The sequence below is a fragment of the Nyctereutes procyonoides genome, unplaced genomic scaffold (genome assembly GCF_905146905.1).
Source record: "Nyctereutes procyonoides isolate TBG_1078 unplaced genomic scaffold, NYPRO_anot_genome, whole genome shotgun sequence".
NCBI lineage: Eukaryota > Metazoa > Chordata > Mammalia > Carnivora > Canidae > Nyctereutes > Nyctereutes procyonoides.
In genome coordinates, this window is record NW_026575133.1 from 24,788,135 (window position 1) to 24,800,955 (window position 12,821).

General features: G+C 45.2%; 1 protein-coding gene across 1 annotated transcript; it reads right to left on the reverse strand.

Annotated features, from left to right (window-relative positions):
* Positions 1 to 845: 845 nt before the first annotated feature.
* CUNH10orf120 (chromosome unknown C10orf120 homolog) lies at positions 846 to 2,552 on the reverse strand. The gene is made up of 3 exons (XM_055345746.1): positions 2,368 to 2,552; positions 2,104 to 2,179; positions 846 to 1,586 (listed from the first exon to the last, which is right to left on the reverse strand). The coding sequence occupies exons 1-3, from the start codon at positions 2,550 to 2,552 to the stop codon at positions 846 to 848; spliced, it is 1,002 nt and encodes a 333-aa protein (XP_055201721.1).
* Positions 2,553 to 12,821: the final 10,269 nt, after the last annotated feature.

Sequence of the window (12,821 nt, forward strand, 5' to 3'; positions counted from 1 at the left end):
CTGCATACCTCAGTAAGACATGGGAAGCTTGGAACCGACTTTCAGCCTTTAGGTCTGGGCAGCCTTCTCCGTCAGAACCATTCTCTCACCCATCTGAGCTACAGACTGGTCCCAGCTCAGGAATAATTGCAACCAGGGTCCCAATCGCACCCGCTTCCCCGTATTCATGCCCTTTGCAGCAGGGTTTTGCAACCCTTCCTATCCAGAGCTGAGGCCCATATGCCCACCCCTGCATCTGGACTGGCCTCCGATCTTGCTTTGGCCCACACAATGTGACAAAGTGGTGGTGTGCTACTTCTGAGTCTTGGCTCCGTGGGCCTTGCAAACATCCAGTAATTCTCCCGAATCCTGTGGCCCCGTGAACGAGTCTTGGCTAACCTGCTGCGGGAAGGAAACACATGGCTCAGTCACTCCCATGGACCTTGCTGATAGTTTGTCAACTCCCAGGAGAGTCATCTAACTGACCTGCAGGTGACTGCAGACCCATGAGGAACCCAACTGAACCCAACCTAAACTGCTAGGCCACAGAATCACAAGCTAAATTAATGACTGTTATTTTAAGCCAGTAAATTTAAGGGTGATTTGTTTGACAGCAGGCAGGGATGAGTGACACAGGCCCCGTGGCAGTGAGTGTAAAGGGGGGACCTGCATCCTGGGAAGGCCTGGGCCATGGGTGAGGGTGGTGGCTGAGAGCCAAGAGAGCCAAGAGCCAAGAGATGCCTGAAACCAGGAAGCCCTCACTGTTAGGTCTCATCTTGAGGAGCCCTGGAGATCTGGGGGGCAGAGCAGAGCTGCAGGAGGAATAAGAACCAGGACACTTGGTTGCCATGGGAATAAGTGAGATTTTAATACTGGTGAGAGGCAGCTTTAGGCGTGTACTCTTTCCAGACGCTCTCTTCCCCCAGGAGGCTGGCCTTTGTCACCTCGGTGGGGAAGACTCCCCGTGATATAAAATCCTGATTCATTAGCATTAGGTCACCAGGGAATTCAGCCAAGTGGAGAAGATTCCGGTTGGTTAAGCCAGTGATGGACCGTTCTGCTTTCTTTGTGGGGAAGAATGGTTTCCGATCGTTCGGATGTTGTATGAAACACTTTTTTGGCTCTTCTGACTTGAAAATTACTTTCATGTTTATCTCTTGTCTTTTCTCTGCCTTGCCTCTCTCCTCTTGCTTGGCGTCATCAGAGAAATCAGCCTCATCGTCCTCGTCTTCCCCGGTCTTGTCTTTTGCCATTGGGCACAGGCCTCCTCTAGGTAGAAATGAAGAGCCCCGAAACCTCTCGATGTAGGGCAAGAGCTGCTTATTTCTTAGGGCTCGAGCAAGCTGCATCCGTTCTATGTGCTTCATGATGGTGAGCTTCTCACGTTGTGGCATTCTGAACTCCTCTGAGGGCACGATCACCTTTGCTGTCCATATTTTCTCTAGGGGCCTATAGGTGGCACAGGGAGGGGAATGCTGTGTTCTATATTCCATCGCCCGCTTGTAGTTGGAAGACAGTGATTGGAGCTCCTTGAGCATTTTCCATTCTTCCTCTTGCTTGTAAGTCAGAAGTTTTCTTGCTGCTACCGTGTGAACACCACCCAGACGCTGACAACATGAAGGGGACTGTTAAAATCTCAACGGGACAGGAACAGAGGGCCATCCACAGAAAGAACTGCCTCATGGCCCCTCTCCCCCTGTGGCTGAGTGTTTGACCTCCTGTGCTGAGGGAAATGAGGTGGAGCTTTGGGGTCAGACAGGCTGGAGTTCAAATCCTGTCTCTCCTTACCTACCGTGAACTTGAAAGAATTGCGCCAACTTACAGGGCGATGGCGAGGCCTCCAGAAGACAGTACTTATGAAAGCGACTAGCATAAGGGAAGGGCTCCAGAAATAGCAGCTCCTGTCCCTTGTCAGCACTCCCAGTTTTATACCTGATTAAGACTTTGAAGCAAGGGAGTATTTGCTATGCAAGTGTGGGAGCCTCAAACGGACTCACCCAACTTGAGGCCACTGGGAGACTTGTATCTCCACGGCTGGTGGGTTTTGAACCTCTGGCTCCACCCCCCAACCTACCGCCCAACTACAAGGGGGGCATCCCTGTGAATATGCTTTAGGACACTTACTAGGATCTCTTTTTCCAGGGGGGAGTATTTCCCGAGGGCAATGCGCGGATCTGATTTGTAGAATTTGGTCCATATCCTGAAAGGCAGAGAGGCAGGTAGAGTAAGACTCCAGGAAGGGCCTTCCTACTCTTAGTTTCGGGGTGGGAAACCTCAGGGCGACTCTGCATTAGTCAGGCTAGGACCACTGTCTGGGGTGGGCTCCTCCCCTTGGCTTGTTCTGGGAGGGGTGGGAAGGAAAGAACCAGAAGCACAGGCTACGCTCACTCCAGGGGTGAAGCAGAACACAGATTCCGTTGACAGCACAGGGAGTCTTTCTCCCAGAAGGAGTCACTCGTGTTATATATCCTGACTGGCCCTCCATCCTTCCTCCACATTCCATCTGCAACCTTCCTTTCTTGGGCTTTCTGTTTTCCCATCTTCTGACAGCCATTCTCCCATTCTCTGATCATACTCCAGAAGTCGGCTAGGAAGGGAGGTGTCAAGGCCTGGAGTTGCTTTCCAGGACACGTTTATGGGAACCCAAAGGACAGTCGCAAACTTTTCTTGCATCATAACTGGCTTACTTGGAGGCTATTGTGAGGTCAGAGTTTAGGCATCACATGATGCCCTGGGATGAAATGGGACACCCACCACCACATTCCTGGGAGTACTGAAGTCCAGGGGAATACAGTGGGCAGAGCAGGTGGCTGGGGGAAACGGTCTGACCACGTCGCTGCCACCTGCAAGCCCACAAAGACTGCTCAGTCCCTTCAGGATGAAAGCTCAGTCTCTCTCTGGTCTTTGCTTGCCTCTGCAATCTTAGTACCTCAAGTTCCATCAAGCTACTCTATCCATGGCCCCGGGAACCAGTTTCTCAGTTGCTGTTCATGCTGTCCCCATGGGTCAGGTAGCTCTCCATCCCTTGGCAACTTGCTCATCTTTCAGGGCCTGGATCACCTGTGCCTCCCCCTGAAGATTTCCTTCCAGAATAAATCACCCCTTTGTGTTTTCATAGTCCTGGTGTCATGCTATAGAGCTTCGTCACAAATTGACTTGGTCGTCCAGTAAGTCTGTCTCTCACTCTGCTCAAAAGGAAGTACCAGCAGCATCTTGTTCTTGTGTTGCTGTGGTTTAGCACAGGGCCCAGCACAGAGCAGATGCTCGACTTGCTAATTCAATAAGCAATCATCCTGGGTCTCTGGCCAAAGGTGGGGTGAAGAGTGTTCTTGGTGGAAATGTACACTGGCACAACCCCTACAAAAAGTAGTTTGACAATATATACCAAACCTTACAAATGCATTTACCCTTGACCCAGAAGTAATGTGTGTAAAATAAAATATGCGCAAGGTTAGTCAACACACAGCCTGTTTGGGATGATAAACCTAATGACAAACTCAAATGTCCATTAATAGGGATTGGTTAGAGAGTTAAGGCCAACCATGCAATGGAATACTATGCTGGAGTGCTAAGGATCTAGGAAGGGGGAATCTTTATTTATATGGAAATATCTCCAAGAAATATGGTTAAATATAGTTAAATTTATGCAAAAAGCAAGATGCAAAAGAATATAAGTTGTAGACTACATTTTAGAGTTGGAAAGGAACCAATAAGTATATACATTTGTATTTCTATAAGGAAAATCCAGAATACACACCAAAAAACTAATAAAAGTGGTTGCTGGAGGTAGGCACCTGGCAGATGAGGAAGTGGCGGAAATGAGACTTTTCATTGCAAACATGATTCTGTCTTGAATTTAGAACCATGATGAACATATTACACTTTGAAAAAGTTGAAAATGAAACAGCAACTCACGGAAGAGGACTGCCATGTTGTCTCCGACAAGTATTGATCCTAAAACTTGCCTTTGACTCCACCAGGAATTTCACAGTGGGGATGCTTATGATGTGGTCCAGGGCTCATACCCATGTGAGCCATCTACGGCACAGCACTTCCCCCACTCACACGGGCAAGTTCAGTTACCTGGAACAGCTCCAAACCCAGGAATCCGTGAGGAACACCTCTTAGCAGTAAAGAAAATGCCTTCTGCTCTGTGTTCAGTGACTCGGCCATCTGTTCCACACTAGCTGCTAATGGAGAGTGACCTCGCACAAGCCACACAACACCTGGCACATTACATGCATTCAACAAATATTTGTGAAACAACCAGTGAATGATCTATCATGGAATATTATGTACCTATCAAGAAGCATATCTTTGACAAATTTCCAATAATGTAGTGTAATGCAATATTTTAAAAAGGCAGAATGCAGAACTTCTATAGAGGATGATCTGGATGCCGTATATAGACAAATATGTAAAAGAGGAAAAAGACCAGCAGGAAATACACAGCAACATCAGCCCTGGTTACTCTGGGCTGTGAGCTGGTAGGAGATACTCTGGGTCTGACCATCTACCAGCAGCCTGGTCGCCTCCAGATATTTAGATGGAGGAACTATGGTCCCATCCCAGAATGTATGGACAGGAAAGGGTGCCATGGTTAGGACCCAGCTTCTCCAGACATCAGGGAAAGGGGATGAGAAAGGGGGCACCCTGCTACTCTGCCTAGGAAGGTGTCACCGTGGCAACAGACCTTGATACCGGCTTTGAGCTTACTTTCTTCTCTCCCTCTCTCATTGTCATTCCCAAGATTTTTTTCAAAAGACATTTCTCTCTAATCATTTTTACATCAGGTTTTATTGCTATTACCTGGTTTTGTGGTCATTTTTATTCACAGTCATCAATCTCATGGGCTGGCTTGTTTTCCATATTTCCTCTTGCACTGCCTGTCGTTGTACTCCTCTGTTACTTTCATGTTCCTTTTATATCTCTGCCTTGTAGCATTTACCTTTTAGATACATTTCATCTATTTTTACCTACTGTATTAGGGTTGTTCAGAGAGAGAGACAGAGAGAAAGAGAGAGAGAGAGAGAAGAGACTTTAAGGAATTGGCTTACCTGATTATGGAGGCTGGAAGGTCCTAACTCTGTGGGGTGGGCTGGCAGGCTAGATATTTGGGGAAGAGCCGTGTTGTAGGTCAGGCCTACCGCTGGAATTTCCTCTTGCTTGGGATATGTCAGTCTTTCTTCTGTTCAGGCCTTCAACTGATTGGATGAGGCCCACCCATATTATGAAGGGCCGTTTACTTCATCCAAAGTCCACTGACCTAATGTTAATCTCATCCAGAAATATCCCCACAGAAATGTCCAGAATTATTCATTGGACCAAAATATAATTGGGCACCATGGCCCAGCCAAGTTGACACATAAAATTAACCATCAAACCTTATATTTAGTAGATTTTAAAAGATTAGTTTAATTTTTTTCTTTTAGTCTTTTAACAAAAGGTTTCTTGTTGTATCCCACTTTGGAACATTGTAGTAATAGATGCGTATAGTATGCATTCCCTTGCGTCTGCTTTTTTTCCCTCAACATTATGTTTTTCAGACTCTTACTGATATGCTTGACTTTGGCTCATTTCTCTTGTTGTTTAGCATGACTATGTTATGATTTATTAATCCATCTTCTGCTGCTTCGGATTTAGGGGGAACTCTTGTACATGTCTTGCACATGTCTTGGGTTAGGTGTGTGCTCTTCTGATAGGTGCAAATCCAGGCGCGGAAGTGCTGAGTTTGAGGGTATGAGTAGCTTCAATTTCCTGCAGAATCCTCAGCTCTTCCAAAGTTTCTACCAGTTTACAACCCCACCAGTAATTCCCCCTTGTCAATGCTGGTGGGTATGTTGTGGTATTTCGCGGTGGCTTTAATTTGCATTTTTCTGAGTATAAACGAGTTTGAACGCTTTTTCTCTTGGCCATTGAGATTACCCTTTGTAAGATGTCTGTTCTAGTTGTCTGTCCATTTATTCTAACAAGCTTTTGTTTTCTTGTTGGTGTGTGGCACTTTATGTATTCTTGATGGAAGCCCTTCACAGGTTCAATAGATGGCAAACACCGGCTCCTACTTATTGTTCTCTCGGTCTTCTCCTTTCCTATAGGTGTTTCTTATGCCAGCCGCACTCCAACTTAGCAATTTTTCCCTGATTGGTTAATGCTTCCCATGTCTTTTTAAAGAAACTATTTCCTACCTTAGGTAGAAACACTACTGTCCTAGATTATACTACATGTATATTTATAATGATATCGTTTAGCCTCTAAAACCTTGGGGTTTTCTTCTTTTGAAACATCACTTTCTACTCGCAGTTTTTCAGCTATAGTGCTCAATTATTTCTCATCTTTTTTAAAGTGTATTTTCCAGCTTAATTGTATATGGCTAGCAAGAAGTGTGTGCACCTGTGCACGCTGCGCAAGGTCGCAAATCACACATAAAAACCTGGAGGAGGGCACGGAGGGGGACACTTGACGGGATGAGCATTGGGTGTTATTCTGTATGTTGGTAAATTGAACACAAATAAAAATTAATTTATAAAAAAAAAAAAAAAAAAAAAAAACCTGGAGGAGGATCCTCCTCCCCACATCCACCCCTGCACTCACTGCCTGGGCTCTGGCTCCCTCACGTGGATCTTGCAGCCCATTGCAAGATGTCTCCCTGAAGACCCATCAGCCATTGCCCCCTCCCCCCCTCCAGCGTTCAGATTTTCTATATAGATAGCCCCCTCTTTCATGGGAATGGTGCCCTTTTTAAATTTTGCATAGAATACAGTCCTTATATGAGAAGCTGTGTGCTTTAAACTCAGTTTCCTCTACAAAACGATTGGTTCTAGGCTCTGATTTCAGAGCCCTGGCAAGGTCTTCTAGACCAGTGCTTCTCCTAATTTTATGTGCAAATAAATCTCCTGGATATTGCCTTAAAATGCAAAGTCTTATTTGGTAGATCTGGGGTGGGGAATTAAAAATCTGCACTTCCAACAAGTTCCCAGGTGATGCCAATGCTGTTGGTCCAAGAGAAACCAAGTTGTGACTCAGTGTGGGGCCACGAAACATGGGGGTGCTACTCCAGGTGAGGTTCATGGACCGGCAGCAGTAGTATCGCCTGGGAGCATGTTGGAAATGCAGAATTTCAGGCCCTGCTCCAGGCTTGCTGGATCCCAATCTGCAGTTCAACAAGTTCCCCAAGGGATTCACAAGCACAGGTAAGTGCAAAAGGCAGCTGGCTGGTGCGTGTGAGGAATCAGATGGTGTACAACCTATACACTGCTGCCAGGGAGGTCAGCCCAGCGGGCTTGCGGCCAGGACTCACACAGCTGTAGCCCACCCTGTTTCTCAAATCCAGCTTTCAGCTTCTCCAGGTTCCTTCTTCTGGAATAAGGATTGGGGAGGTGATGGCTCAAGCAGAGCCATCTAACAGTTACTCAGGCACAGGGTCAGCGTGGCCCTTTTTGTGGGGTCCACTTTGGAGCCTCTTTGTGGGGTCCACCCAGAATATGGAGCCTAAGGGTAAGGGGAGGCCTGTGTCACATTTAGACATCTGGGAAATGTTTTGGACACGTGGAGGTGTCAGAAGCAGGGCTGCTGATACTTTTCCTGTCTGAGGGGCAACAGATTATTATCTGGGGAAGTTCACATCCCAGCGGGGTGATTTAATCAAACATGAGAATCTACACCAGGGTGATGGTATTCCTGCCTATGTCAGTCTTTTAGTTTTCTCCACCAGAATTTCTGCTGGGCTCTTTGCAGACCCACCTGTAGTTATATTATTAGGGTCTCACCTCTCCCATTAGGATGTTAGCTCCAAGAGCCTGAGAACTTTACTTAATAATTGTTATTTTCCAAGCTTCCAGCATGGTCCCTGACACATAGAAGGCACTCAATAAATATTTGTGGAATGAAAAAAAAAACAAAACAAAACTTAGCTAAAATGCTACTATACAGTGAACCAGAAACTCTGGGCCAGAGGTAGCAAGATCTACTTCTGTTGGCCAGGGAGGAAAGGGAGGGGGTGAAGGAATGAGCAAAAACAACCCTCAGCTCCTGAGAGCATGCCCTCTAGGGCTGGTTTCTGCTCCCGTTGACTGGTTGAAGCACTTAGGTCAGGCCCTGCCACTATGGGCAGGAGGTGGAGGGGTCTTCCCGAAGGCATAAGGGAGAGGCCAATCTCTTGGGCTCTTGCGAAGGGCTTTAACAGGAGAGGAAATTATTGCCACTCTCTGAGTCTCACTGTCTTGCATCTTAGCTCTTAGAAGGGTTAACCCTTCTTGCAGGTGCCCTGGTAGTGAGGGGAAGGTGGCTTCCACTACATGGAGGAGGCTAACAGCAAAGTCAAGAACCAAGAACCAGACTGAGAGCCACTGGGGTAGGTCACAGCCAGAGGTGAGCTGAATCTTGGGGTTCCATGCTCTTTATGGATTGTGTCTACTTCCCTGAATGTTGAGCCCAGGTTTCAACTACTCCAATCTAGTCTTGGCCATACACTCATGTTTGTCCTGAGGGGAAGGACAGGGACAGGGAGAGTGGATAGTGCCTCTGAGGCCAGGACACTGGGGTCACAGCAGTTATGAGAACCCATTCCCAAAGGAAAGATGAGTACCAGGAAGGAAAGCTTGGATGAGGTCCATGTTGCCCAGCCCTCCAAGGCTGGGAAGTCTCACCCCTCCCCACCTTGAGGATGGGGCTTCATTTGACCACTTTATAGAGGAAGTGACATGTAATACCCTCATGAAGGATAAGTCAGGTGAACAGGAGGGATTTCCACACAGAGGAGACGGAGAAGGGGAGAGAGTGGGAGAGCCTGGTGAGTCCAGGGAACTGAAAGTACTCTGGGTTTGCAAGAGCAGAGGGAGCGTGGGGACGTGATGATGAGTCAAAGGCCAGAAAAAGAGGCAGCAAAGATCAGGAGAGGCTGTTAGGTCACACTGAAGAGTTGGCACTTTTCCTACAGGAGAGACATGCCTCACAACGTCCTTTGAAGGAAGAGGCATATGCAACAGTTTATTTTTTTTAAGTAATCTCTACACCAATGCAGGGCTTGAACTCATGACCCTGAAATCAAGAGTCACATGTTCTACTGACTGAGCCAGGCAGGCATCCCAACAGTTTAATTTAAAAAAAAAAAAACAAGTTTCTCAAGTAAACTTTACCTTCCATGGAATTCACCCGTTTTAGGCATAGAATTCAATGATTTGTAGTAACTTTACCGAGTTGTGCAACTGTCTCTACAATTCAGTTTGGAACACTTCCATCACCCTAAAAAGATCCCTTGTGCCCATTTACAATTAATCCCATGGCAGCTACTTATCTTCAAATCTCCTTTCTGTCTCTATAGATTTGCCTTCAAATGTTTTTATTTTAAATCAACTCCTTCCTTTCTAGCTTTGAATGACCCTCTTTTCCTTGGCTCTCTGCTGCGAAGTTGAGTGGGTATTTTGTTGTTCCTCTGTCACAGCGGAGGCACTACTAGGTCCATGCTCATGAAATCTGCTCTCTTCCCATGAAGCCGGAAGCTTGTAGCTTCCTGAGCTTGTGGCTGAGTCCACTCGGCTTAATGGCTTCCCTGAAGAGTAAGGCTGGAGATCCGCTTAATTTTCCATAGACTAACACAGAAATGACTTTGCAGTTCTGATACTCCATCAGATTATGGAGGGAGGGTGTTAACTGTGGTTTCCCTTATCTCTAAATAACAACTCCCTGTATTAGTCTGGCATGAAGATGGCGCCAGGAAAACCCAACCATGATTCTGCTGGTCCCACTACAACTAGACAAGGCAGGAGACAGGGGATGGGCAACCTTCCTGTATTTGGAATGCTCCTTCCTGTCAGTCTTTGTGACATCTGAACACACAAAAAAAGAAAAAAAAATGGGAGAAAAGATAGTTCTCCCCAGAGCCATCTCAAGGTAGTAGGGTTATGGTGTTACTTGCCCTCCCCTGATGGTGAAGATTAAGCAGGGTCCAGATCCCATCCTTGCCTTGTTGTGTCTCATGCCCCACTGGCATCTGAGTCAACGCTGCCCCCATAAGGGTTGCCATATGCCCCATCTAGGAAGTAAGCTACGAAAAAGAGAATGTGGGAAGAAGGGTATTAGCCATCTCTGGGAGGTACATCCCAGCTAGCTCACCAGATGGAAGGCTTACCCCATGGCTTATTCCACTTGTGGAGAGTTAAAGAGAAAGAGCTAAAGGGGAGTCATTCAAGGTCATGTGGCCTGGTGGAAGAGCAATGTGGAGCTACAAATACAGAGGCAAGAACTTGGCACCTTCAGGATTGGGATGAGACTAGCATTTGGTGTGTGGACAAACTTTTCACTTTCTTTCATCTACAGAAGCACCTTACGGGATGAACTAACCGTTAAACATTTGTTCTGCATGTTTAGCAAGTATTGACATTACTGGCAAAACCTGCCAGCATAGAAGCTTGTTTTTAAGCGATTAGAGTAGGACGTTTTAGTCAACTCAAGTGTAGGGAGAACTCTGTAAGGAAGACCACTTTCCATGTATTCATACATACATTCACGTGTGCATGCCCGCATGTTTTCGAGTGTGCCATGACCTCAACTCTTTGTTAGATGTTGGGGTTAAAGAGATGAACAGACAAGGGTCCCTGTCTTGTGGGGGATCTCATGAAGTGGGGTGAGACAGGCATACAGAAAGTCAGTGTACAATATAATGCATGTTGTAACAAGTGCAAGAAAATGGACACTTTTGGCAATGCTGGGCAGAGACTCTTAACAGCCAGGGGCTCTGAGAACTTCCCATGGGGCAAAACAATGGATGTTGAGAGATAAGGTGTATGAGAATGTAAGGAAAGAATGTACAGGTTTATCTACCTCCTTGATTTTCTGTTAACTTTTGGCATGGAATAGATTCCACAAATAGCTGTGGGTCTGGGAGCTTTAGAGGAGGTGAGTGAAGAAAAGCAGGTTGAAGGCATTTTCCAAGTGGGATGTCTCTCTGCTTGGCTGCCAAGGCATTTGCAAGGGAGAGTTGATCACACACCTGCCCCTTCCTCAGGGGAACACAGACAAGCACGAGATTTGCCAACAGGAGGAAGAGTGTAAAGTCTGCCATTGACCTGTGAAAGTTTCCTTCAAAGAGACATTTGAAAATTGGTTTTGGCTTAAGGTAAGGTCAAGGGTCCAGCGGACCTGGGATATTAGACAATGAAGGTGGGACAAGCTGTCAGCTCCTCTCATTGCAAACATCTCTATCATCTCCTTCTGGCTTTGTTCTGTGTTCTTTGTCTGTGGGGCTCAAGATGATGGGTGGTATTTAAAATAGGTCCTTCATGTGGACATCACTCAGATGGTATCTTTCAAGGCAGCACAGAAACAATGTGATATGTCCAGAGACATGACAAATGAAACAGGTTTTTGCACATACATTAGGCACATAATTTACGTGAATTCAGATTTTGACACTCAGTGAAGAGTTATCTTAATTGTCATTTAATAGTCATTTAAGTAGCACAAGAGACTCTGCCTGGGTCTATCCCCATTTTACTTTTCTTTTTTTAAAGATTTGATTGATTTATTTGAAAGAGAGAGAGAGAGTGAGAGAGCAAGAGAGAGAGCATAAATGGGGGGAGGGTCAGAGGAAGAAGGAGAAGCAGACACCCCACTACACAGGGAGCCCAAGGCAGGGCTCTATCCAAGGACCCTGAGATCATAATCTGAGCCAAAGGCAGATGCTTCACTGACTGAACCACCCAGGAATCCCCTTCCCCTGCCACCTTTTACTCTTGTTTTGATCTATGATCCACCTCAAGTTAATTTTGGATGTGATAGGTAAGAGCTGAGGTGTTTTTGTTTTTATTTCTGTTTTTCGCACTTTGATGTCCAGTTGTTTTAGCACCAGGTTTTGAAAAGACTGTTTTTTTCCCAGTGAATTATCTTGGCACCTTTGTCTGAAGTCCAATAGCTATATGTGCGTGGATCTATTTGGGGACCCTGCTCTAGTCCATTGATCTATATATCTCATTTATGTCCACTATCGTGACTATGTGGCTCTATATTAAGTCTTGAAATCAGATAGTGTAAGTTCTCCAATTTTGTTCTCTTTCCAAAATGCTTTGGCGATTCTAGGTCCTTTGCTTTTCCATATTCACTTCAAGATGAAATTGTCAACTTTACAAAAAGCCCACAAGGATTATTTTTGAATGCTTTGCATTGAAACTATAGATCACTTTTGGCAGGAATTGATATCTTAATAATCTTGAGTTGTCTACTTGTTGAACATGGTATATCTCTCTGTTTATTTAGGTGATCTTTAATCTCGGCAATATTTTATAGTTTTTAATGTGTGGTTCTTGTATATGTCTTGTTAAATTTACCTATGAGAATTGTATGGGCTCTCTATGGTATTTTAAACAGTAATTGTGTTTCATTTTCCAATTATTAGTAGTAGTAAGTAGATATACAATTGAATTTTTTACATTTCCCCATATTTCTTATAACCTTTTTAAGATTACTTATTAATTCTATGAGGTTTTTTCCCCCCACCATTTACAAAAGCATTTTTATTTTGAAATAATTTGAGGCCAAGAGAAAAAACTGCAAAAATAGTACAGAGAATTCCCATATGCCTTTGATCCCACTTCCCCTAATGTTAACATCTTACTTAACCATAGTAAGATCAAAATCAGGAAAGTAACACTGGTAATCATGCTATTAAATAATCTCCGGAACTTCTTTCAGTCACTGGTCCTGCCACTGATATTTCTAGCCCAACCCAGGATCCCACATCACATTTAGTTATGTCTCTTTAGTAGCCTTACAAGCTTTTAAAAAAGATTTCATAAGATTCCCTTAAATGATCATGTCATCCAAAAATATAGTTTCCATTTTCCCTTCCC